The 25,436-nt window shown below is 62.6% G+C and overlaps 8 protein-coding genes across 8 annotated transcripts; 2 read left to right on the forward strand and 6 right to left on the reverse strand.

Moving 5' to 3' along the window:
- Window positions 1–947: 947 nt before the first annotated feature.
- On the reverse strand, window positions 948–3,871 carry BXZ73DRAFT_91790 (uncharacterized protein; the record flags this gene model as incomplete). Its single annotated transcript, XM_048026114.1, has 2 exons — window positions 948–2,240; window positions 2,339–3,871. 2 exons carry the CDS (start codon window positions 3,869–3,871, stop codon window positions 948–950), a joined length of 2,826 nt encoding a protein of 941 aa, XP_047874763.1.
- A 1,396-nt stretch (window positions 3,872–5,267) lies between these two features.
- On the reverse strand, window positions 5,268–6,516 carry BXZ73DRAFT_51827 (thioredoxin reductase; the record flags this gene model as incomplete). Its single annotated transcript, XM_048020706.1, has 4 exons — window positions 5,268–5,728; window positions 5,804–6,163; window positions 6,270–6,404; window positions 6,459–6,516. The coding sequence occupies 4 exons, from the start codon at window positions 6,514–6,516 to the stop codon at window positions 5,268–5,270; spliced, it is 1,014 nt and encodes a 337-aa protein (XP_047874764.1).
- Window positions 6,517–7,060: 544 nt separating this feature from the next.
- Window positions 7,061–8,860, reverse strand: BXZ73DRAFT_91792 (uncharacterized protein; the record flags this gene model as incomplete). The annotated part of the gene is made up of 8 exons (XM_048026115.1): window positions 7,061–7,178; window positions 7,246–7,687; window positions 7,750–7,821; window positions 7,875–7,954; window positions 8,008–8,209; window positions 8,259–8,425; window positions 8,489–8,594; window positions 8,662–8,860. 8 exons carry the CDS (start codon window positions 8,858–8,860, stop codon window positions 7,061–7,063), a joined length of 1,386 nt encoding a protein of 461 aa, XP_047874765.1.
- A 2,620-nt stretch (window positions 8,861–11,480) lies between these two features.
- BXZ73DRAFT_51791 (P-loop containing nucleoside triphosphate hydrolase protein) lies at window positions 11,481–13,488 on the reverse strand (the record flags this gene model as incomplete). Its single annotated transcript, XM_048020696.1, has 5 exons — window positions 11,481–11,806; window positions 11,874–12,258; window positions 12,321–12,995; window positions 13,052–13,147; window positions 13,201–13,488. Coding segments are annotated over 5 exons (1,770 nt in total), but the record flags the coding sequence as incomplete, so codon positions are not given.
- Window positions 13,489–14,242: 754 nt separating this feature from the next.
- BXZ73DRAFT_91794 (uncharacterized protein) lies at window positions 14,243–17,621 on the forward strand (the record flags this gene model as incomplete). Its single annotated transcript, XM_048026116.1, has 8 exons — window positions 14,243–14,639; window positions 14,679–14,695; window positions 14,750–14,923; window positions 15,400–15,801; window positions 15,849–16,777; window positions 16,837–16,936; window positions 16,988–17,311; window positions 17,460–17,621. The coding sequence occupies 8 exons, from the start codon at window positions 14,243–14,245 to the stop codon at window positions 17,619–17,621; spliced, it is 2,505 nt and encodes an 834-aa protein (XP_047874767.1).
- A 1,936-nt stretch (window positions 17,622–19,557) lies between these two features.
- BXZ73DRAFT_51832 (uncharacterized protein) lies at window positions 19,558–20,336 on the reverse strand (the record flags this gene model as incomplete). The annotated part of the gene is made up of 2 exons (XM_048020708.1): window positions 19,558–20,178; window positions 20,253–20,336. 2 exons carry the CDS (start codon window positions 20,334–20,336, stop codon window positions 19,558–19,560), a joined length of 705 nt encoding a protein of 234 aa, XP_047874768.1.
- Window positions 20,337–20,422: 86 nt separating this feature from the next.
- On the forward strand, window positions 20,423–20,857 carry BXZ73DRAFT_104419 (uncharacterized protein; the record flags this gene model as incomplete). Its single annotated transcript, XM_048015874.1, has 1 exon — window positions 20,423–20,857. The coding sequence occupies one exon, from the start codon at window positions 20,423–20,425 to the stop codon at window positions 20,855–20,857; it is 435 nt and encodes a 144-aa protein (XP_047874769.1).
- A 1,214-nt stretch (window positions 20,858–22,071) lies between these two features.
- BXZ73DRAFT_91796 (P-loop containing nucleoside triphosphate hydrolase protein) lies at window positions 22,072–24,614 on the reverse strand (the record flags this gene model as incomplete). The annotated part of the gene is made up of 7 exons (XM_048026117.1): window positions 22,072–22,881; window positions 22,949–23,076; window positions 23,126–23,677; window positions 23,740–24,121; window positions 24,195–24,277; window positions 24,403–24,513; window positions 24,596–24,614. The coding sequence occupies 7 exons, from the start codon at window positions 24,612–24,614 to the stop codon at window positions 22,072–22,074; spliced, it is 2,085 nt and encodes a 694-aa protein (XP_047874770.1).
- Between the last annotated feature and the right edge of the window lie 822 nt (window positions 24,615–25,436).

The raw sequence follows: 25,436 nt of genomic DNA on the forward strand, positions 1-25,436 counted from the left end.
GCACTGTTGTACGAGAACTTGACTGTATCTTTTTTCACCTGGCATGGCACGGCTTCTCAACGCCTATCGAAGTTGCCCCTCTCATGTCCATCATTCAGACCCTTGAGGTATTCTTCATCTGGGCCTCTCGATGTCGGGATGCCGAAACCGAAGACGAAGACGCGCTCCTCCGCGTTGTGTTCATCGCTGAAGCTGGCGAGAACAGATATGATAAACGCACGTCGTCATCCCTGACACTGTTCACTCCCGCGCAAGTCGTGCAGCTCACATACCTACTCCACACACAACGAGTAGGACCGGTGTGGTTTCGGCGTCCCCTCTTGGGGGTCCACCAGTTCTGCAGCCCTACATGAGCGCTGCGCATCAGAGCCTGAGTCGGACTCTTGGAGCACCGTCATACCGTCGCCAACGTGCCGCTCTCGACGAGACGAGTCCCCCGCGGCGCGAAGGTGCCCTGTGCGTTCCTCCGTGTGGAAGAAGACGAGGGTCGACGGCTTGGCGCGCTTCGCTGAGAGGGAGGCCTGCGAGGGAAGTTAAGCTGAAACCATGACAAGGTCCGTTATGTCCGGGCCGCATCGACCCGAACCCATATTTGAGATAGCGACTCTCAACAAACGTTGCAAGGCCGGGAGCGAAAAAAAGACGGTGAATGGTGCTCTCCTGACAACACCTGAGTGACAGCGGGCCAACAGGGCCAGGCTGTACGCCGTTGCGTGGATTGAGACGTGAATGCTCGTATGGCGTAAGTAGGTAGATGATACAGGCCGCGAACGTAGATCGTACAACAACACCCTCCCGATGCCACAAGGTGGCCAAGTCGTCTAGGTAATAATAGTAATGTGCAAAGCGCAAGGTATACATATCTGAGGTCCGAATGTCCGACTGGATTCAAGATTATACGCGCCTCCAGGCTAGACCAGACCAGACCAAACCAGACAGCACGGCGCTCAGCCGACGATCCGCACCACGCACGTCCCGCCGTCCGCGAGCACGCCCAGCGGCCCGACGACGCCCCGCCGGAACACCTCCGGCGCGCTCTCGAAGCCGAAGACCTTGCCCTTGTCCGGCGTGCCCTCGCCGTCGACGCACGGCGGCCGGAGCCACCCCGTCTCCGCCATGCGCACGACGGCGCCGAGCGAGTCCCGCACGTCCTCGCCCTCGAAGTCGACGTCGGCCGCGACGCTGACCCACGCGTAGCCGACGACCCGCTTCTCGCCCTTCGTCGTCGCCCGGCGGGTGAGCACCGCGGCAGTCGGCGGTTTCGGCGGGCTCGGGGCGGAGGTGGAGACGGAGCGGCGCAGGGAGCGGAGGCCGGAGCGGAGGTTGTCCTGCGCAGTCGGGATCGCCCGGTGAGGGGTGTCGCCGACGAGGGTCGTGAACTGCGCGTGCGAGATCGCCGGCTTCGGCTTCGGCTTTGAGGGCTTCGGCGTCTCTTGCGGGTCTGACGGAGGGCCCGAGTCCTGGTTGAGGTCGATCGAGTTATTTCGCGATACAAGGGAGACTGAGGAGCGTGAAGCAGAGGCGTTCCAGTCCATGGTGAGCAGCCGCTGAGAGACCTCCCAGACGGCGACACCGCCCACGGTGTCTATGATCATGTCGAAGGATTTGCCGTCTTCAGCCAGTTGTCGGAGGATCTCGACAGGTTCGCCGACGCAGATATCCTCTACGCCCCAGGCGTGGAGGCGTGACTCCAGCAAAGATCGTTTATTTCGTGCTGGCGGCGCGCCTTCCTTGCCCTTGCCCTTGTCGGACCGCGCCGATGGCCGCACCATATCAAGGGAGACCTTCCGCGCTTGGGGAGGGGGTTCGTCCGCATCGTCTTCCACGGCAGAGTCGGGCACTTGCACGCATATGCGGACGCCTCGTTTGCCTAGCATCTGCACCGCGAGCGCGCCGGCACCGTCGTGTCCGCGTAAAACAAGGGCACGCACTTCCGGCCGCGGTCCATCGCTAGGCGTTCGAGAGCCGTGAGGGGGGGACAGGACGTCGGCGCATGTGCGGATAGCGCGATGTGCGTAAACACCGGCCAAAGGTAGAAGGGCAAGTTCTTCTAGGGTGAGGGGAGGTGGCGCAAGAGGAGAGGATGTGTGTGGAAGAGGCTGGCCGTTGACAGGGAGAGATGAGCTGCGTAGATGTGCGCGTCGTCGTGGAGGGAAAAGTGTGGGTGTGCGCGAGCGAGGTTGAGGTGCTCGGTGCACGCGGTGGCGCTCGACGAGGACGAATTCAGAGAGCGCACCGCACTATAGATAACGTGTCAGTTTCGGACTCTTTCACATGAGGGAGGGAAGGTTGGCGCGATGATGCGAAGATGGCAATGGAATCGCAGCATGAGGCGCACCTTCTTGGGATCCAGAAGCCCGACCACCCACTCATTCCGCTTGCATACCTCATCCCTCACGGCCCATCCGCATTCAATCACCTTCCCCACGAAACTTCGCCCAGGAATGAATCCAGCCTTGCCGCCGCCAATGCCCTTGCCTCCGCCTATGCCACCCGTGCCGCTTAAGCCGGACTTCTCGTGAACAATCAAGGAGTCGAGCGCATCAAGTCCGACCGCGTGGACCTGCACCAGAACGTGTGACTCGGGGACGTAGGACGGTGGTGACATGTGGGCAGTGAAAGCGACGGGGAGCGGGAGGCCGCCTTGGAGGTGGACGGGGGTCGCGCTCTCCCGCTTTTTAGACTTGATGCTGAATGAGAAGGAGCGGCCGAGGGAGAAGGGAAGCTGTTTGCGGGGCTTCGCCGGTGATGATGAGAGAGCGGTCGCAGCAGCACCCGAGACGGTCGCGGCGACACCGCGGATGACCTCGATGGTCGCCATGCTGCTCTGCGCCAGGCCGGCGCGGACGAGATCGACATGGCCCTCTTGGGATGCCTTGCCTTTGGCGTTGGAGTAGCCGGCGTGGGGGAGAACGAGGCCGGTGTAGCCGTTGGCAGAGGTCGTCGGCTGGTCCGGGACGGGGTTGGGGAGGGTGTGGGTGGGGAGATGGGCGCCCGAGCCGGTGGACTTGAACACGGATGACGTCGTCGACAGGGAGCGCCTCTGGCCGCGGGCATACCGCTGCAGTCGGGCGTCGGGCGTGCTCTCCGAGTGCGTCGACTCGGACGGCGTCGGCTCCTCGTCGGGCACCTGCAGCGCGATCGCCTTCCCGAGCGGCGACGTGGGGAGCGAGTGCGGCGGGGTCTCCGGGATGGGCGTCGACGATCGGCTCGCCTCGGTGCTCGTGCTGCATTCCTCGCTCTCGTCCTCCTCCCACAGCGCGGACATGCGCCCCCGCGAGTGCCGCGACCGCTTGCTCCGCCCGTCCCCTTTCCCGGTGCGTCCGGGTCTCCGCGCGGTCGGCGCGTCGTCCACATGCTGTGCGGCCGGAGGTTGGTGGTTGGCGGGCAGTGTCCTCGAGCGTCGGCGGGGAGCCTCGGACGCGGCGGCGGGCATCCTTGGGGGCGCGAGCCACCGCACGTCCTGTGCCCAGTCTTCGTCCGTGTAGGTCATCTTCCTGCCGGACTGCTTCCCGACCGTGCTCCCTGATGAGGAGGAACGCACGGACTCCGAACCGGCAGATAACAGACGTGGACGAGGGCTCGACGCGATCGTGATGGTCTCGATAGCGTCCGCATGCTTGGTGCCGTTTTCTGAGCTTGCGGGGCTGGTCAGACGGGTGGAAGCCGGGTGGGACTGGGCAGAGAAGATGGAAGGGGCGTCGCCTTCCCCGCTTGTTGTCGAAGCGGTGGAAGAGATGGACGACTCCGAGGGCGTGCGCGGCGGCGAGCCGGAGTCGTCGTGCATATGCGACGGGGAGAGCTTGGAGGGGAAGGCGGATTTGGCGTGGAGAGGGAGGAGGGCGGAGGCAAGAGCCTGGGGCTCGAGCATCGCGGCCGACACCCGGGACATGCGGGGAGAAGAGACAAGGGACGAACGGGGGGTGTAGAAGATGTCGGTGCCCGTGTCGTCGTCGTCGTCGCCCTCGCTGCTGTCCTCGGCGTCGCCTTCGTGGCCGCGGCTGGAGGGGTCTCTGCTGGAGCGGGAGAGGCGGGAGGAGGTGTTCAAGGAAGGGACGCGGGAATGGGCGGGATCATCTGGCCCGCTCTTGAGTGATCTCGTCGAAGAGGATGACGCGATGGAGTGGATCAGAGGCCGCTTATGCTAATCCCTCCGGAGAGACGATAAGCCCTGGGTGATTTCAAACTGAATTAGCAGCTGCGGACGCTCACCGTGGACGAGAACCGGGCTCGCTGCGCGTCCGCTGTCGTCTGGCTGGTCACTGGGGAGGAGGGGTGCGAGGCGGAGAGCGGGTGAGATGGAGGGGAGAGGGAGGGAGTGGCGGACGAGTGGGGGGTCTCGGAGTCTGAGTTCGCGGGGGTTTCGCTGTCGATGCCAGAGTCGTCGAACTGGCCTGGGATCACTCGTGCGGATCGGTGTGCTCTGAATATCTCGTCGCGGGTGGAGTGGTAGTCGCGCTGGGAGGGGTGGTGGTAGGTCTGGGAGGGGCGGCCGAGAATGGACTGGAGGAGAGTGGGTTTGGGCATCGGGAGAGATGGCGACAAGAAGCGAAGCGGGCGTATATAAGAGTCGCGCTCGCTGGGAAGAGCGGCGGAGAGCTTATGCCATGCGTTCTCGAGGCCACGAGCGTCGAGCAGAGCACCGAGGCTGCCCCGGCTCCCACCCTCCCTCTAGCCGCCCGCTGCGTCAGAGCCCTCGGCGTCTCCTCAGTCCACCCCGAACAACCTCTGCTCGCTGCCTGCCCTGGGCTGCTCGCCGCTGGCGACTTGGACCGCGTCTTCATCGCGTCCAATGTGATCGAGCCACACTCTGTCCACCTCCGCACCAGTGGTCAGATCGCCCGTTTGATCACCGCCTCGGGCCCACGATCGGGTGGCTCGCGCACACCCGCGTGTGCATACATACATACTCTGCACGCGACGTTTGTTCATGCCGGTGCGCGTACCGTGTTCGTGGCCGCGTCTCGGCGACCACCACAAAAGATTTGACAAAACTAGTGTCCACCCAGGTCTGCCGGCTGAGAGCAGGACGGCGTACGCATGGGCTGCGACGTATGTGTCGCGAGGCGAGCAACGTCGTGCGGGTAACCTCGGTCAAACGTACGAACATGTACCCTTGTCGCAAGCTTAGCCTTCAGTCCGACCCGTGGCCGACACTCCCCCGCCGCTTCAGAGCAAAACGCAGTGATCTCGAGCGTCGCGTGTACATCCGTCCCGAGGCATACTTGCAAACTCTTTCCGTCAGAGTCGACGAACCCCTCACCGCTTCACTCCTCGATGCCCTCCTCCTCCTCCGCGATCATCCGCTCCGCCTCCAGCGCGGCCATGCACCCGCTTCCCGCGCTCGTGATCGCCTGCCGGTACCGCTTGTCCTGCACGTCCCCCGCCGCGAACACGCCCCGGACGCTCGTCTGCGTCGTCCCCGGCACGGTCACGATGTACCCGTCCGGGTCCGTCTGGAGCTGCCCGCGGACGAGCTGCGTCGCGGGCTCGTGCCCGATCGCGTAGAAGAGGCCGCTCACGGCGAGGTCCTTCTCCTCCCCCGTCTGCACGTTCCGCACCCGGAGGTTGTTCAGCAGGTCCCCGTCGCCCTGGCACTCCACCGCGACCGTGTTCCAGAGCACGGTGATCTTCGGGTGGGACATGAGCCGCTTCGCCATGATCTTGGACGCGCGCAGCTCCCCGCGCCGCACGAGCACGTACACGTGCGAGCCGTACTTCGTCAGGTCTGTCGCCCCCGCCGCCCCCATCCTCGCGTCAGCCGCAGACAGAAGGACGCGCGAACAGCGAGGAGCGCACTCACACGTCGCCTCCTCCGCGGCGGAGTCGCCGCCGCCGATGACCGCGAGCGGCCGGTTGCGGAAGATGGGCACCGCGCCGTCGCACACCGCGCAGGCCGAGATCCCGCTCTGCCAGTACGCCTCCTCGCCCCGGAGGTGGAGCCGCTTCGCGGACGCGCCGGTCGCGATGATGAGCGCGTCCGCCGTCTCCGGCTCCGCGTCCTCCTGGTACTCGCGCCAGTACCGGAACGGGCGCGCGGAGAGGTCCACGCGCGAGACCGTCTCGGTGATGATCCGCGTCCCGAACCGGAGCGACTGCGCGCGGAACTTGTCCATGAGCTCGGGCCCGAGGATCCCGGACGGGAATCCGGGGAAGTTCTCGACTGGCGGGGTGGGGAGGGGGTGCGGTCAGACCGCAGCAGCAGCAGGGGGACGCGCGACGCAGAGGATGGGGGAGCGGGAGGGGAGAGGGAAGGCGCGTGTGCTCACCGTCGGTCGTGGTCGTGAGCTGCCCGCCGGCGGCGAAGCCGTTAGCCATGAAGCCCTCGAAGAGGACCGGGTTGAGGTTCGCGCGCGCGAGGTAGATGGCGGCCGTGTGCCCCGCAGGGCCGAGCCTATGATCACCTCCATCGCCCGCTCAGCCGGGCGTGCGGCGGACAGCGAGGGCGGGGGGCGGACGTACCACTTTGGAGTGCATCTTCGTGCTCTGCGGCACGGTCGCGTCCGTGTGGGGCATCTTGGGGGCTGGAGGGGCTGTAGAGTAGTACTTTGCCGAAGCAGCCAGCGGCACTGCTCTGAAGAGAGCGCGGAAGTAGGGGGTGAAGGGCCTCAGCGTGGCAGCGACTTTGAGCGGAACGGTCCTGGGCACGACCTCGAACCGCGCGCTCTCGGTCAGACTGTCCCGGTCACGTGATGCCGTCCGATGACGCCGAGATGCATTGGGTCTCCCGTCGCGGTCAATAGGCGGTATCTGCCATCGTAGACCTCCAGCTTGACACGCAGAGCTCATCCCCACCACTGCCGCCTCCTGCCGCATCCCAGAGACCAATCTTAAACCTTGCGTCATTGGCTGGCATGGCACGCAACACAGGCACAGTACTATGCTTCAAGTGGTAGGTCACAGGGTTTGATGCACTGCAGCAGAACAGGCTCGTCTGAGCCAGGCTCTCCGAGAAGCTCCGGGGCTCAACCAGGCCATGTCCACAGAAAGCGAGACCGCAATGTTTTTTCATCAGTCGCCGTGGCCTAGAGCACACCTGCACAGTCGGGATACAACCTCGCTAAAAGGTAAATGTCGTCATCTGGTCTTCTGGCTCGACAACGCCTCTCTCGAGCTGCTCGGCGTGGGCAGCATCCAGGTACGGCAGGATCCCCTCAAAGGCCGCCCGCGCCTTGTATCTGCGAACATAGTACATAGTATCGCCCTCAGCGTCGCGCGACGGTCACATGCAACGAAACAACTCACTTCACGACGTCCTCCGGCCAGCTCCTCAGCGCACTCGCCATCCTCCCCGGCACGCCCGGCTCCCCCAGCACGTCCTCCACCCGCGTCTGGTGCACCCGGATGAGGAACACGACCGCGCCCGTCCTCGGCAGCCGCCGCAGCGTCTGCCGCTCCGTGCGGAGCATCACCGTCCTCGGGGTGGCCTGCACGGGCTCGCGCTCGGGCCCGTCGCGGAGGACGTGCTGCGCGCGCTCGTACTCGGAGACGTCCTCGCTCCCGTTCATCGTCGCCGCCCACGCGAGCTCGTCGGGGTCGATGGCGAGCAGCGAGCCCGGGGCGGGCGCGGGGACGCGTGCGGCGGGCTCCTGGACGACCTGGAACGAGTAGTTGGTGCGCACGACCGGCTTGTCGACGGGCAGGCGGCGGAAGAACCGCTCCATGCTCGGCTGAAGTCTCTCCTTGACTGTTCCAGAACGCGAGCTCAGATCTCAGAGGTCGCGACGAGGCTTGTCTGCAGAGGCTTACATTGGGGAACGTGACCCGAGGTGTGGATCTCGTCGAGGGGCATGCCGAGCTTGTCCTCGATTCTCCAAGACCCTGGTGCTCATGAGCCTCCTCGACCTGACCAGCAAAACAGCGGAACATCTTACCCGCTATGCACATCGCTCCTGCCTGCAGGTAGTACAGCCCATCTGTTCCTTCTATGAGGATGTCGATGTCTTCTTGAATTCTGTGAGAAATAAACATCTCAACTCAAGAGCTTGCCCAACGCGAGGTGCTTACAGCGATCGCGCGACTCTTAAAGGCTCTTCACAGTCTAGATCGTGTGTACGGCCCAGAGGAATGATGGAAATCTGTTTGATCCTTCCTTCGCCGTACCATCCGTTCTGACTGTCGTCGCCGGACGGCGGATGTCGTGCAACGCTGTACACATCTGGATGCCGACGTGACAGATACTCTGCGAGCTCGTACATCAGTTCCTCGGCTATACAGATGTCAGCTTCGCGCAAACGCATAGCCATCGTTGTGCGCACCTGCTGCTTGCCCGGACCTCACTATCCCTGGCTTCTCGCCGTTCACGCACACGAGACGGTCTCCGCGCGTCCGTATGCGATGCTCAACCACCCGATGAACGTGCGGGAAGCCGCGGTCGAGCTCGATCCACTCGTCCCAGGGCATGTTCCGAATGCCCATCGTGATGCTGCGAAGACGGATCAGCGCGCGCGCCCCCGTCGAACACATGCACACCGGCGACGGCACGCACTGGAACGCGCCCCGTTTGAACGGGCGGTACGGGACGGGCTCGACGGCGTCGAAGCGCGCATTGCTGGGCTCGAGCGCTGGGTAGTCGAACTCGACCGCGCTCCACTCTGCGCAGAACGCGGCCGGTCGGAGTCAGTACTTCAGTCACCGCGCGCCGCAGTGCTCAGCGCTCACCTCCGGGGGCACGCGCCGCGTTTCTGTGCGACGCCACGTCCTTGGACTTCGGGCCGACGGGGCCCGCGCCCTCGCCGCGCCGCGCGCACGCGCGGAGGAGCGCGTAGGCGGATAGCGCGGCGACGGAGCCCGCGAGGACGAGGCGATCCCAGCGTGCGGCGAGGAACGTTTCCGATACTGCAACATCGAGGTTCGTCATGCGATTGAAAAAGGGCGCAGATCCTCTCAAACGGACGTTCCGCCACAGGGGCAACTGCAACCGACGAGAACGGCGACGGTGACCTGGGGGTGGGTGGGGGGGAGAGATTGGGATCGATGTGGCCGGGCGAGCTCTGGGAAAGGAAAGGCCACAGCGTGCGAGCCGCGATGAGCGTCGACGATCCCCGGCCGCGGATCTGCGTGGCGCACGAAGGCGGCCGCACCGCCGCACGTACTTACACGAGGACTCACCGATTCACCGTCCGAGGGTAATCCGGAGTCCGCAGGGGTCGATCGTTGTGCGTTGTCCAGGCTGTGTCCCTGCAGGATTCAGGCTTCAGGCTTCAGGCTTTGCGCAGCGCCGTGGTTCTGGCCTGGTCAACGTTTCAACGCTGGGTGGGGAGGTATAGGGGAGATGGCCGAGAGATTGCGATCGACGGAGGATGAGCCGCGGGTTGAGTTTATTAGGTACTCGTGGATGTCGCATGTCAGGCACGGGACGTACTCTGCAGCGCCATCTAATACCGGCGTTGTGCATGCAGATTTTTCGATTGATCACCCTCGCTGTTCTTGGGGACCGTGAGCACGTGTAGCTTGTGCGTGAGATACGACAGTCGGAAGTGGACCGGAGAGGGACTCACGCTGCTTAAACGCGTGGGCTTGTTCATCGCGCGAAGACCAAGACGCTTGCCCTCTGTGGAATACGCGCGAAGACCACTCAGCCCACCTCGAGGAACGCCGAGCTGCTGGGTGGACGCACCAAGATCCGAGAGCGAGAGACGCTCGCTCTCGGCGCAAGTTCTGGCCCAAACCTTCCCATTTTCAGCGAGCGCCGGTCGGGCCGTCGGACCGCAACGTCATCTGCATATTCGCGCGCCGGTGTCCTCGAACGCGACCTACGTATACGTTTCTCGCGGCCGTCGCGCGTCATACGACCTCTGCCCGTCGCCGAGCACACGAACGGCGACCGCCTGCCCGATCCTGTCTTCACGAGTGCTCTTACCGGTGAGGAGGTGCGCCTGCACGAGCCTCGGACTCGTAGTGCTGTATGCATACTGGCCAACAGGCACGAGCTCGGGTCCCCGCTCTGCGTCTCGTCGCGCGCGCAGGTCGAGGACGAGCTCGACCGCCCGCGGAAGCTCGGTTCGGCTCGGCACGACGGCGACCGGCCGACCCCAAGCTGCGTCCCGCGCGACAGCAGCCCGCCGTCACGACCCACGACATCTGATTAAGTCCGTCTGTTCTTTTTCGTGGCGCGGTCGTCCAACGCCCCCCAAACCGGAGCCCACCGTGGATGCGCGCGGTCGTCAGTCCACCGTCGTCCTAGGCTCGATCATCCATCCGTTTTCGTCGTCCCTCCTCAAACGGCTGGTCGAACTGGTGGGGGTTTTGGCAGGCGCACCATAAAAGGAGAGCACGTGACGTGAGTGCCCTCCCCTCGCTCCACTCCCCCGCCCAAACGGGCTCGTTGGGGCACGCCGCTCCCCCAGGCATAACGGGTCGTGACGACGGCTGCCTCGGGAGGCGTCACGGAGGGCGCGCGACCCATCTCTCGCGCGCGACCAGCTTCGCGCGCGACAAGCCTCGCGCGCGCGACCAGTCCTCCGCGCACGCGTGCGCGCCGCCTCTGCCACGCGTCGACGCCCCCGTGCAGCTCCGAGGCCAAAGTCTGTGGATACGTGTTGTGCATGCATGTTACATCTTGAACGAAATGTGTATTACCAATGGTATACGTTTCCAAAGTGACTATCTAACGAATTTGTGGAAATTGGGGCCGGAATGATAACAGCTGACGAAGTGCGAGACGCAGGCGGGGCCTTTGCGGCTGAGGATACGCGAGGTGTAGACGGGGGAGGCATAACAGCGGAGGCTGCGCGAGGCTTCACTGTCCCTTGAGGACGCCAAATAGACGCCAGATCTCGCACGAACAGCTGGCGCAGAGAGTCGGGATGGGGCAGGTCAGACGCGCCGTTGAGCAGAGGAGGTGGGCGTGATGGGCGGAATATGTGGAGATTATACTCAAGGAAGTTTGAGTGAGCTTGCGCTTGCGAGATTGCGTGCCGGGGAATAGGTTCAGCTTCGACTAGTATCGGAACGTAACGGATCTTGCGCCGAGGTACTGGACGACGTTTTGGCAAAGGCTGAGATACGAGAGACACTTGCGTGGGGGAGGAGCGGAGAGGCAGCGACTGGAGAGGTACCTGCGATGGTGAGGATGGAGCACGGCCTTGTTTGCGAGCACAACCTGGTTGCGGGGCGCGGCCACGTCGCGGAGCGCGGCCACGTCTAGAAGCGCTTGGGGTAGTAGAGGGCTCGGCCTCAGGAAGTCCAATTTTGAGCACTGAACACATGCCGGCGAAGGCAGGAGCAGTCGACAGAGCAGGTCTACCAGTGTTAACGATGGACAACTCCAGGGTATGGTGGTGGTGGTGGTTGAGCGATGAACTGCAAGCTGACGACGTGTCCTGGCGCTCGCCATCTGGCGCTTTCGGCCGCTTCGTCTGACTTCCCCCAGGAGAACTGCTGCGAGCACGCTTAGGCTGTCCGTTGGGATTGGTGCTGGATGAGGCCATCTGCTCGCAAGTCTTTTCCGATGGATTTGAGGTGAGGAACATCTTCTCCAAGAGCGCCATAAGCTCGTTCCCATACAGATCCCAGTTCGGCCATCTGGTCTGAAGAGTCCGGCGCGCTTTGTCCGTGGGTAAGCATCCGTGAGATACCAGTTCTTCGATAAGCTTGTCGCCCAGGATTGCGGTCGAGCCAAGGACTGAGATCGGGGTATCGCGTTGGTGAACCATTGATCGCCATGCTATGAGCTTGCGCTGAGCCGCACGATCAGGTTCAGTTTTCTTCGGCATGCGAGACTGCTTCTCAGCTTTTGGATGAGAGGGACGAGATAGATCAAGTAGTGACGGATCACAGATGTCACAACAGGACACAGTGAGCTCTGACGGAATAGATGTCAGTGTAAGGCGCACATCTGCAGTGACAAGAAACGAAGGAGAGGTACTGACTGCTAGTATCAATGGGGCTCTCGAAAACCCTCCCGCATACCTTGCGCCGACAAGTAACACTCTGTACGAAAACAAGAAGACCCTCATCGTCACTGTCAAGATCGAGGGGTGGCTGCGGGCCGGATGGTATGGCATCATCCTTTGCGGAGCTTCCTCGATTGACACCGTGGTCGTGTGCATATGTCTGTACTAGCCTTGCATCCTTCTTCAGCTTGGGGTTCGGTGTAACAAGATTGACGCTATACCACTTGCGCTCGACTAGCAGGATGGCGACGCCAACTTCACCAGCACCTCTTGCGGTTCGTCCGGCCCTCTGCATCCAGGTGCTAAGCTTCTTGGGCTTCTTCAACTGAACCGTGCGTACGACGCGCGGGTTGTTGCTACCCTGGGCCAGTTGGAGAGCGCATTCAGCATCCGACACGGCAAAGAAGGGCCAAATCCTCTCACCATCCCGGCAGCTTCAGTACAGACCAGAACCCGGATGTTACCATCGCGGAACTGCGGCATTGCCGCGGCGCGGTAGTCCTGAGAGAGTTGTGCATTGAAGGGCCGGACACATTCCAGGTCTTCAATAATCATCGTGGCGACTTGGGTGGCAGTACCAAGAATACTACGCAACCTTTCATTGAGATGATCGACAACCTGGGAGCCTAGCTCAACATCATCGGCGAATATCTGGGTGATGGGAATGTCCGATGCGGAGGCGATTGTGTCGGGAATGATGAAATTGATGTCCTGCAGACTGTTCAGAGGGTACTCTAGAGCGCGTATGATGATCGAGATATTGGGGCGGTCGTTGCCCTCGTTGATCCAGCGAGCTCGATGAGACGATTGACCGAGGTGGAGTGAGGAGTGGATAGCTTTTCTGACACGGGGAGTTATGGTGGCGGAGACAGCAATAATGGGGGTGTTTGCCGGAAGAAAGGGGCGGATCTTGCCTAAAGTACCGTACTCTTTGCGAAAGTCGGCCCCCCAGTGAACGGTGCAGTGCGCTTCATCAATGAAGAGGGACACTATGTTACGAGTGAATCTGCGATTTCGTAAGAAGGTGTCGACGAAGGTCTTCGACTGAAGCATCTCCGGTGAGATAAGTATGATCTGGTGTTCCATATCGAAGATTTCCTGTTGAGCCGTACCATACAGGTTCAGTTATTTTATCACTACGACACTCAGACAACGGGACATGCCTTGATTATCTTAGGATCGTGGCATGCTTTGTTCTCGCCATTGATAGCAATCGCAGAGAGACCATAATCGGTCTTGAATGTGCGTGTCTGGAATGGAGCTGCAGTTAGACCCAGAACAAACAGGATGTGCTAACCCATACCATCTCGTCCTCTAATGTGAGCAATGGACATATCATCAAGGTCGCTCTGCGCTCAAATGACGGCCAGACGTGGGGTCCAGCGGCAATGGCGGTCTTCCCCGCGCCCGTGGGAGCTTGGACAATGATGTCAACGCCTTCGAGCTGTGCCCGGATGGCATTGACCTGGAAATCCTTCGGGTCGTTGGGCCAGCGGAACTTGTTGCGCAACATCTCGCGAAGTAGCTGGATGTCTTCACTCGAGAGAGGGCGACGAGATATGAGGTCTACAAGCGGCCCCTTGGATCGCATATAGCGAGAGCAGGGACCATGCACCATTGTCAGAGGTGTACAACACAGTGTACGAAGGTCGAGCTAGAGGTGATGAGGTATAGATGAGACTTGTGCGAGGTCGCGCGCAGATGGGCGCTTACAGCAAGGCTCACGCGTTCTCCCCTACGACATTGTCCGCTAACCTTCCCCCACAATGTCGTTTGGCAGTGAGTACACATGATGTCATAAATAGAAGCCTGGCTGATCATGATTGAGAACAGTCAGTTCTCTGACAGAGTGGGAACAAGATACACGCACTCAACCGGAAGCACCTTGTCCACTGTCCCACACAGCAGGTAACCAGTCGTCCAACTTCTGGTGCCACAATTAACTCCAGGAACAACGCAGGACATACTGACAATGCACACACCTCAGGCATGGTTTGGAACACGTGTCCCGGCCAACCACCACCACGCATACAGCCACCCCGACACGCCGGCATGAATGACCCATGGCGTGCAACCCCTTTGCCCTCAGTTGATGATGCTCCCAGCCCAGGAATGTCCATTCGGTTCGAGGTACCAATACGAGGACTAATGGTAGTGCAGGCTCTCCCGTCCATGAAGAAGAGTTTGCAACTCCACAGCTACGCCAAGGTGCGAGCATGACTCGGCGGTATAGACGTCTGGAAGACGCTATCGAAGCTCGTGTGCACACTGGACTTCTCGAAGCAGACCAACACATAAAGGATGCAGCTGCGAAGGAGGCGCAGTGTTACATCAACGTTCTCACTATGCTAGAGAAACAGGGTCTTACGTGGGGTGGCTTCATCCAGTGGATCTCCGGTGCAAATGGCCATGGAAAAGCTCGCTGGGATGGTTTCTTCTCTTGCCCAAACGATGTCGTCAATGTCCTGGACCTGTGGGTGAATCAGTCATCCGACATTGGGAGAAGAACGGTAGAAGAATGGGCCTTGGGCGTGGTCGCGCAAGTCGTTGAAGCAGAGGCTAAGGTAACAACGGAGAGCAACTTACTGCAGACCAGAACCCAGCCGTTCACGAACGAGCGCATTCTCTCCTTCGACCTTACAAGTCTCCACAACCGCATCTTCGGCATGTGCCCGGCGATGACCTCCCTCCTCACTCGCTTTGCGGAAACCCCTCGGCAGCACCAGACCGTAACGGCACGGAGTGAGGCTAGTCTGGACAACAACAAGGATGACCCATTAGTGATCCGTAAGAAACGAGTAAGTGCGCACATACCACTGGTCATAATTCCTGGTGCTGAACGTCGTTTACAGCGAATCGGGACAGTTCTCGTTGATCTGTTGGGAGAAAGAAGTCAGAAAAATAGCCTCATCAAGCACATCAACGCACTCTACTTCTATGCCACCGGGACATCGCGCCAGTCCATCTCAGTCGCATCAGCTCTCGGAATATGCAGCAGCTACACCACCATCGTTGGGAGCACAAAGGTACACCGCAGCTTCGACATGCCACCACCTGGCCTGGAAGAAGACGACGATATCACCCTTGCAGAGCTAGTCAACTCCGACGGTGTGGACGATATCGACCTCGACGAAGGCACTGTCCCAGACCAAGACGACACGGAGCCGGAGCCGGACGACGACCTCGTAGAACCGCAAGCACCACCACCATGGCCTGGGTCGACGATGCGCAGACAAATTGGGGAGAATGACTCACAGGAATCCGGTCCGTCAACAAGACCGCATGATACAATGGATATGGAGGACGCGGGCAATGCAATGGACACGGAGACGGCCGTGGATGCCGTGGATGTAGAAGTGGAGCACCAAGGGGAATGTGGCAGTCGGCCAGCAGTGAACCGCGAGAAGAAGGGCAAGCCAAGCAGACGAGGAAGACGTGAGAGGTGAGTAGTTGAGTGGAGGAGTACGGTCAGGAGATGACTCGAACACGCGCTTGCAGGCAGGTGAAGCCTGAGACGCCCGCGTCTCTCTGGCGGGGTGCGGGACTGCTCCGACGAATAGGCTACTCTTGCCGCTTGGCTGCTCGGAAATTGGCTCACACTTCCCTCGCTGGCTATGTCTATGACAACATCAACGTCGCGTTCAAGGTGTCCGAACAGGTTCTGGGGCATCAGGACACTCTTGAGAGCGGCACATGTGCTACCATCTTCTCGCTGTTTGACGCCTCGCCTGCCGACATGAAGACTGAAGATCTTGTTTCCTCAATCAAGACAGCCAGACCTCTGCAGATGGGCGACCTTCGCCTCACAACTGACGACCTGAAGCTCTTCGACAAGTCTATCACTCATGCTATATTACGTGTCATTGTTCACAGCGACCTCGCATTCTCCAAATTCCGTCAACGCGTCAATGCGACCCTTCCCCCGATGACCTCAAAATCCCTCTACACCAGACATCAATACACCCGCTTCCCACCATGAACATCGACGAGTCTAGCGTAACAGGCAATGCGTCGGTTCTAGACTATATTTTCCGCCGCGAGTTGAAGTTCAATTTCGGCGCAGCCAGGTTCCGCGAAGTCGTACGACTGGTCTTTGGCGACCAGCTCTCCCTCGCCCGCATCCGCACTCTCATCATGCACCGCATTGGCCACGACACACTTGCGACATCCCATGCCAATCTTGTTCCCGGCCCTGGCCTGTTCCATTACCAGCTTGCTCTCGTGCACGGTATACTTGAGACTCATTTCGGCGAGCCCAACCCTGAGTCTGGTGGAGAAGGTACCCTCAATCCGGCAAGTATCTCATTCTTCAACAGTGTACTCGGGCGCAAACCCATCTTCCTGTCCTCCCTGCCTCCCTATCGCACTTGTCGTGACCTCATCTTCACATCTCTCACTGCTGCCGTCCTGTCCTGTCTCAAAACACTCACGAACGTCGACGACCTTGAGCAGCTTGCATCAGAACTCACGTTCGAAGAGCTCGAAGCCCATGCATTGGAGATCCACCAACGCTTTGACATCAACACTGTGACCATCCTGCGCGAGGAGCGCAACGCGCAGGTCGAAGATCGCCTCGACGAACACAAGCGCGTACTCGAAGCTGCAGGCAAGAGCGACAAGGACGAACTTGATTCCCCGTTCAATCCCCTCGTCAATCTCAACACAGGAGACATGGTATATGAGAACACTGTCTTATTCCTCCGTGACGCCCTCCTTCTACGCGAGTTCGATGATGCTATCAGGGCTGGATGTTCCGGCCGAATTCTTCGCACTCTCAAAGTTCTCGCATTCGCATATCGAGGGCTTGGCCGCACAAAGTACGCTCATGAGGTGCTGCATCTCGTGCACGGACTCACCACGGTCTGGCCGGAACGTTTACGGTGAGTCACTGCCATGCTTCATTTTACCTTTGGCGCCTCACTCACTTAGTACTTCGCAGCGTGATCGTGCTCAAGAACTGGCTCGTGAACCCAACCAGGATGGAGAACGCATGGGTACCAGTTGATCTGTTGCAGGAGCATATGAATTTGATGATCAAGGTAAGTTTCTCTACGCTTTTTTGTTCCGCTACCCACAATCAAACGGCGCAGAGTATCTACAAAGCCCGTGGCAGCAACATGTCGTGGTCATGGTTCGAGATGATCTCACCATGCATCATCACCCTCCGCCATCTCGCGACGCAAATGAATGCATTCCTTGGAGACAAAACCGGTAACAAACACGCCTCCCCTGAGGCCTCTCGCGACGTTGCCTCGTTGCGGGAGTCTATGGAGACACATCGGATTTTTGTCGTTGAGAAGGGACGGGTGCTTACTGGGATGAAGAAGCCCGTGGTACCCAACGCCGTTGACGTTGGATTCGAAGCAACACCGGGCCCCCTCGAAGATTACAACAAGACGTTCGAACGGTTCCAGGTCCGCCTCCGCCGAGTGCCACTTCTCGACCTCCTCGCTCGCCGCACAGCAACCCCGGCTGCGTCTGCCTCGGAGGCCGTAGTACTACAGGTTCGTGCACCCGCCTTTTTCCTCGTGCGCCGCGCATCCTTACAAGCACACATGGCAGCCTTCGCAAGCAGTCAATGACGGCCTCGAGGACAACTTTGAAGACGGCCCATTGGGAGAATGTGATGCTGAGGGTCTGACTCCCGGTGAGCTCGATAGCGCAGCCGCCTTCGCGCAGGAAGAAGTACCGGATTCATTAGAGGACGCTCTCGAGTACGACTAGTAACTACTTATATACCATTCCCCTTCTCCGTCCGTCTGCGAGTACCCAGTGTGCCGCCTTCGCGGGCGATGCGGGCGATGTGGCAGAGGCGGCGCGCACGCGTGCGCGGAGGACTGGTCGCGCGCGCGAGGCTTGTCGCGCGCGAAGCTGGTCGCGCGCGAGAGATGGGTCGCGCGCCCTCCGTGACGCCTCCCGAGGCAGCCGTCGTCACGACCCGTTATGCCTGGGGGAGCGGCGTGCCCCAACGAGCCCGTTTGGGCGGGGGAGTGGAGCGAGGGGAGGGCACTCACGTCACGTGCTCTCCTTTTATGGTGCGCCTGCCAAAACCCCCACCAGTTCGACCAGCCGTTTGAGGAGGGACGACGAAAACGGATGGATGATCGAGCCTACCGTCGTCCACCACCGGACGCACAGCACGACACAGCACCCCGGCCACAGCGGTTGCGAACCGCACGCGGTGTACGTACGCGCGCGTTCCGCGTTCAGCTGGCTGACCAAGATCTTTCGGTCCACCGTACATGCGCAGGCGCGACGATTGATTCGAAGTCGACGCGCGCGGCGTGCGGACACATGTGGACGCGGCGCCTGCACCGTTCAGCGTGCCACGCGCCCGCCTGGAGGCCCGTGGAGCCCAAACCCGGCCGGTCGCTCCGTGCGCGCGCGAGCCAACTCGAACCCGCCGTCGAGTCTCGACGTCGCACCAACGTGCCGTGCCGTGACACTGGTCGACAATCCGCGGCGAACTCGCACCAGCTGACCGTCCCCGTGCCCTGGCTCCGTGCACGTCTCGCGCCGGATCCTCGCCTGACGTCGACGCGCAGCTCGACGGACGGTCGCCGTGGACGCGCGCGCGCGCGCCAGAACGGCGTGAAACGTCGCGCGATGCCGGGGCGGGTGCGCGAAGGGCGTCGGAACAGGCAAGGCAGGCCCGCAGCGCTCGACGCGCGCACACCCACCGAGAGACACGCCGGCGAGGCCGCTTCGCCGACGCCCCGGGGGGCCCGCCGCTCTGGTTCGTGCCTCGCCGTCCGCGCCCGTGTCGTGCAGATAGCCGGGTGCCACGACAGACTCCGCGGCTGGCCGGAAACCTTGCCATCGACATCGACGCGCGCATTCATTCAGTCGGAGAAGGAGGGCGCGCGGGAAGGCAGGCGGGCAGAATAAGTACACATTATCCGGGTAGGGTTAGCGTTCTATGGATAGCACTGGCACGGAAGGCGTCACCCCGGCTGATGGTAATCAAACGGGAACGCGGACGGAGGCAAAGGCCGCGGCTGGTGGGAGCGACGATGCTGAGAGGGGGGAGTGCGGGGTGAGAGGTGCGGATGGGTTGTACAGACAGGTATAGATGCGATGTGTGACGGCAGTCCAGGTCGTAGTCTGAGCGGAGCAGGGATGGGAGATAGACGACGGAGGGGTGCCGTATGTGGCGAGCATGTATTCTAGACAAAGACAGAGCGACGCCGGGAGGGCCGTGTCTAGATGCGAGTGTGGGTTCGGTGCGGTGCACGGTCTGTATGGCGACAGGAGCGGGCAGTGCGCGGGGAGCAGTCGAAGGAGGAGGGGGAGGAGCTGCGGACCCCTTGCAGGCGTTCGCCCGCGGGGAGACTCCCACTGCGCGCCGGCCAATTCGCTCTTTCCAATTGAGCGAAGCAGCTGGAACGCCCGGAGGACATACGGGGCCTGCCGAAAGAGCCCGCGGCGGCGGCGGCGAAGTGGCCTCCCTACCCCGGACTTCTCGTTCCCCACTCCCCAAGTGGGGCCCCGACGATCCCCTCCCTCCGCGCATGGCGGGGGATGCGACGGGCGAGGCAAGCGCGCCTCTCTGGACGTGCCTTTACATCCCGGTCGTTGGCCGAGTCCAGGCGGAGTATGATACAGTGGTGGTACAGACAGAGAGGGGTCGAGTGGGGGGTGATCGGAGGGGTGACAGCGCTCACAAGCTGTATGTAGTGGCGGTCGCCGTCGCCGCGAACATGTACGGCTGCGCCTCTGGAGGGACGGCCTGGTACGCGTTGCCGAACGGCTGGTACGCGGACTGCATGTGGTGCTTGAGGAAGGGCGAGTGCGAGGCTGGGCGACCTGCCTGGGAGAAGACAGACGCGGGGGAGGGGTGGCTGTGAGTGCCCTGGATGGACGCCAGATAGAACGGGTCCGTCGTGGTGAAGATCGAGGCGTTGGAGATCGAGGGCTCGTGGTGGGCGTGGTCGAGCGGGATCATGGTCACCGACAGGCTCGTTTTGCGTTGGCGGTAAGAGGGCGGGGAGGAGAGCTGGGGGCGGGCGAAGGCGGGCGGGGCCGGGGCCGGGGACGAAGGGGACGCAAGGAGCAGGTCCTCAACCATGCGCTCGTCCTCGTCCATCATCTCGTCCGGATCCTGCTGGTTCTCGTCGATAGAGCACCTCATTTTGGAGCCGGACGCAGAGGTGTGGCGGAGCCAGGCGGCCTGGGCGGGGTCGAGGGAGATGCTCGCGGAGGGCGAGCGGACGGGGGAGTTGAGGGGACCCGCGCGAGAGGAGGTCATGGGCTGGGCGAGGAGGGACTGGGCGAGCTGGGCCTGGGGAAGAGGGGCGGGTGCTTTGTGGTGAGCAGGGGCGCGGTGCGGGGGAGCGGGGGTGGCGGGGCACTCACGCGGAAGGCAGCGAGGTCGTTTGCCTCTTGACCGATGTGGCTCTGGCCGAAGGAGGAGATGAGGTCGTCGACGGAGACGTTCATGGCTGGGGGCGAGGGGGGTGCGGGGGAGAGGGCTGTGGGGAGATAGGGAGGGAAGGGAGCGTTCAAGTACTCGAGCCGATCCCTCGATGCTCGATCACGGCCCGGACCGGTTACCATACGCGGCCGCTCTGGCGCTCGCCCCCTCCGCCGGCTGGGCGTCCCCGGATCCGTCTCCTCCGTCTATGATGCCCTCCCCGAGCGCACGGCCCGTGAGCACACACCTCCGTGATAGATGGGCCCCCGCGTTCCAGGTTGCGAACCGCGCTGGCGCCTCTCTGCCCAGCTCCCCGCCGGCGCACGCTCACCAGACCCACCTCCGCCAGGACGAGGCCTCTTGCGAGCACATGCAGAAGCACATCGACAAGTCTCCGCCGCCTCGGGCGGTCGTGCGCACCCCACCGCGCGGCGCACGTCTGTCGATGGAGATCATTTGCACCTCCGAAGCGTCCTGGGCCCGGGCCGCCCACCCCGCCCCGTCCTTCCCCGTCGACCTTCCACCTCCGACGCGCCCTCGCCCGTGAGTCCAGACCGCGCTGCCAGCACCCTCGACTGGTCAGCCCCCCGCCCCGCGCGCACGTAAAGCGGACGACCCTCGCACGCACGCGCTCCGTGTCCAGCAACGGGTCGCGCACCCCGCGCGTTTCCCCGGACAAAGCCCGGCGTCCCGCATCACCCGCCGCCCGTCTCGGGCTCGGATGACTCTCGGTATGGCTCGCGACGTCCTGTTGTCCCAAACCGAGCGGTGATCAGAAGTCGGTCTCGACTCGACTCGACGTTCCTCGTCGCACGCGGCAGGTGTCTCAACTTAGCACTTACTTGACTCGTCAGTCCGGAGTCCAGACCTCAAGGCCTCATGGCCCCACGGCTCGCCCAACCACGTCCGTCGCCCTCCCCGCCAAGCGTCCTACCGCCATGACTCCTCTTTCCATCTTCGGGACTCGCAGCTCCTGCTGAATCCACGGACGCTCCCCTCTCGAACCTCGCGCTGGCTCTGCGCCCTGGACGCCGCCCCTTTTGGCACCGTGCGCGCGACCCCGGGCGGCTCGTGCGGCGTCCCATGGCTTCCCATCTCGGACCTGTGCCCGCTGTCGCATCCGCACCGCCGCCGTGCGTCGGAGTCCGAGCCGCAGGCTCGCGGCGTCGGCGGAGCTTCGCGGGGGCTCAACGTGTGGGAGACTTGTGGTCTGGCGTTGTGTCTCCGTACGTTGTCCGTATGTTGTCCGTATGTACGGGTGGCGCCGTGGCGGGTCCTCGCCTCGGGTGTCGGGTCTTGTGTTGCGCCTGCTCATCATCCGCACCTGTAAATGGTGCCTACATCTCCGTGTTCACAGACGCAGTTGGCGGAGGCGATCTCCGCTAGGATTTTGTTTGCTGTGAGCTCTTGGCTTGCGTCTCTCTTGTCCAAGCTCACCGACCTGCCGGAATATTCAGCGCTCACTCACAGCACTCGGTAGTGACTGCACACGCAGTAATTACTCTCTGTTAACTAGAGGGCGCCGGCCCGTGATTACAACGAACAATACTGGCACGACCGAGCATGGGGACGTTTGTGTGTGCACTCACCTTGTGGATCTCTCACAACGCGCTCTAGCCATCACGGCATTGGCACACAAGAATGTACAAAACGGACGGCAAGCCAGCAGCGTAGCATACAGGGCAGCATACAGGGCAGTGATCCGACACTCGACCGCACACACAACGTACACGACCAACAGAACGAACGTCCACATGCGAATCAGAAGAACTGCTTGAAGTCGTACGCCTGCTCCCCGTCCGTGCCCGCGGCCTTCTTGGACTTGGAGGAGACCGCGTTCGCGATCTTTTTGGGCGCGACGGGCTTCGCGGCTGCCTTTGTCGGCTTTTTCGTCGGCCTCCGCGCACGGCCGTCCTCGTCCGGCGAGCTCGTCGTCGCCTTCGCCTTCGCGCCCTTCGCCCCGGCCGCCGACCGCGCCTGCTTCGTCCCCTTCGGCTCCGCCGCGAACGCAACCCTCTTCGCGGGCCGCGCGGGGGCCTTCATCGCCACCGCCGCCCGTTTTCGCAAGCCCTTGCGCGGGCGGGGGCTCTCCTCCTCCTCCTCATCGTCTTCATCCATAATCTCGTCCTCTTCGTCCTCGTCCTCTTCGTCTTCCTCGTCCGCGCTCCCCTCTCCGTCCTCGTCCACCCCGACCTCGTCTTCGTCGGCCACCGCGCCCCCGTCCTCCTCGTCGCTCTCGAAGCCCCCGTCCTCCGCGTCCGCGCCGAAGTAGGACGCGTCGAGCACGACCTCGCGCGCGTCCCGCACGCCGCTCCGCAGCTTCACGATCCCCGCGACCTTGCGCAGCTCCTTGCGCGTCGCGAGCCGCGCGAGCACGGACGCGTTCTGCGCGTACGCGGCGGCGAGCGCCGCCTCCGTTTCCGTTTCCGTCTCCGTTCCGGTGTCCGCGTCCGCCCCTGCGGCGCTTGCGGAGGGAGGCGGCGGGGGTGGGGACGTGTACCGTGCGAGCTTGCCGTTGTGCCAGTCGCGGAGGACCATGCGGGCCGCGCTGGCGAGGTCCAGGTCGCCCTTCTGCACATCAACTGTGAGCACCCGGCCGTGGGATCGACGGCGAGAGAGAGAGGATGTCAAGACGGACCTTCTTCATGAACCTGTTCGCGCGGGCGAGGCACGCCAGGAAGGCGTTCGCGTCGCCCTCGGTGAAGATGGGCAGGTTGTAGAGCAGCATGAGGTCCTCGCGCGCCGCGCGGTCCACCAGCTCGGCCACTGTGCCCCGCCGTCAGCAGGAAAAAGCGGACGAGACGCGACGACTCACAGAGCGGATGGGGGTCCTTGACCCGCTCCATGTGCCCCCGGCAGCACGCGAGCATGTCCCGCGCCCGCGCCCGCGCCGCCTCCTCCGCACCCGCGTCCTCGTCCGCGTGCCACGCCCACCCCGGGGTGTCGACGATGCGGGCCTCGCGTCCGCCCTCGAGCGTCACCGAGACCTCCTGCGGGCCCGCGGTGGTCGTGGAGGTGTGCGGGGACGCCCTGGAGAGCGCGTACGTCTCCAGCGCGGTGCCCTTGGCGAGCGCGTTGGCGAACGACGACTTCCCCGCGTTCGTGCCGCCCACGAGCGCGACCACGAGCGGCCGGTCCGCGGGCGCGGCTTTGGCGTGCGCGGACAGGAGCGAGCGGAAGGCGTCGAGGCCCCAGGCGTCGTCGGCGGGCACGCGGGCCTTGCCCTTGCCCTTCCCTTTGGGCTTGCCCAAGGCGGGGGCATCCGCTGCGGCGGGGAGGCAGGCAGAGGCCGCTCTGAAGAGCAGCGTCGGGTGCTCCTTGCGCAGGAAGGCGGCCCAAGCCTCCACGGCCTCTCTAGGGCACGCATCTAGCACCGAGAGCGGACGGGTGAGCCCACCGCTCCAACCGTCCGATGGCGCGCGCACTCACCGACTTTGCTCAGCACGAGGACGAGGTGCTTCCCCGCGGCCTTGACGACCCCCTCCAGGTACTCGCTCCGCGCCGCGGCCGGGTCCCGTGCGTCGAGGACCTCGACGACGACGTCCGCGGCGTCGATCACGGCCTTGAGCGTCGGCAGGTCCCGGTTCACGAGCACCGGCACCTCGTCCTCGTCCTCTTCCTCATCCGCCCCTGCCGGTCCCACGGCAGCGTCCATCCGGGCGCGCGTGGCGAGCACCGCGCGGACGCCGTCGAACGCGGCGCCGGCGTCGCTCTCCGCGTCCGACCCCTCCTCGTCCCCGCCCTCGTCCGCCGCGTCGGTCGCCTGCGCCCCCCGCTTGTCGTCCTTGCGCCGCCGCTTCTCCTCCGCCGCCTGTCCCGCACGCATACACCCGCGTCAGCGCGCCGCTCGCAACGCTAGAGGGGGAAGCGCGAAGGCGACTCACAACACGCCGCTGCTCTGCGACCTCGGCCAGGATCTGGTCCTTGTACGGGAACGCGCTCGGGATGCCCGGGTCCTTCTTGTGCTCTGCGGGTTTGACGAGAGAGTTTCAGTAAACGAGCGCAAGGACTGTGTGTGTGCGCGCGCGCAACCGAGAGAGCGAGAGAGAGAGAGAGACAGAGAGAGAGCGACAAAGAGAGAGCGAGACGCACTGCTCTTCCACTGCGGGTTCTTCTTGGCCTCCCGCGTCTTCTTCCGCCGGCCCTCCTTGACCTTGTGCTTCAGCTTCTCGCGCTGGTTGATGCCCACCCGCCGGCTCGTCTCTGCGGAGTGAGTGTTTCGAAACGGTCAGCGTTCCCGTTTTCTTTTGCCCGCCCCCCTCGAGACGAATGCGTCTGTGCTCACTCTTTCGTATCCGCGGCATGTTGCGAGGGGGTGGTGGAAGGGAGGGGGGCGAGGGAGGGGGGCAAGGACGAGATGGAGCACGCGGGTCCCCTGCCGCCGACTTTTTGCGTCTGCAAGCGCCGAAAATGGAAATTCAGACGCTGGTGGCCGTCAGCTGCCAGAGTAAGAAAGAATAATATTGGCCGACAGCGACGCAGGCAGCCGTTTGGCCTGCGCACTGAGTGCAAGCGCGGTACATGGAGCAACAGAGGTGCTAAGCTGGTTGCCGCATCCAACGGCTATTCAAAACGCGTCGTCGCGCCGCCTGGTGGGTTTGTATCGGTTTCGTCGCTTGGCATGTACTGACAGCTATCGGATGACGGCATAGTGCATTACAATCGCAGCCCTAGCTGGTTCACAACATGGCACGAGAAACGCGAGTGACGATGTATAAAGGGACGACGAGGTAGTAAAACATATATCGATGTATGTGCAGGTGAATAATCATAGTGCTTAATGTACTTCGAGCCGACTTCTCTCTGCAGCCTACATCGTGGATATGGTAGGCTCTGGTACGCATCACCTTCTCTGTCTCGGGGCTGCGCGGCACGGAAGAACATGCATGACTACGGTGCTCCCCCCTCGGGCGGGAACCCACCGCACTACAAGAGATGTACAACATATACGTACTACTTCAACGAGGATGCGGCATAAACGCGCCACAACCAGGGGAGATATGTCCGTGTAGTGCATAACCGCGATGATGGATGAGGAGGGACCATAAAGGAAATCGACACGGCGGAGGGTGACTGACGTGTATGCGCGCAACCTTGCCTGCGCCGACGACAGCAACGCACGCGCC

The sequence above is a fragment of the Epithele typhae genome, assembly GCF_022376455.1.
Source record: "Epithele typhae strain CBS 203.58 chromosome Unknown BXZ73scaffold_51, whole genome shotgun sequence".
Lineage (NCBI taxonomy): Eukaryota > Fungi > Basidiomycota > Agaricomycetes > Polyporales > Epitheliaceae > Epithele > Epithele typhae.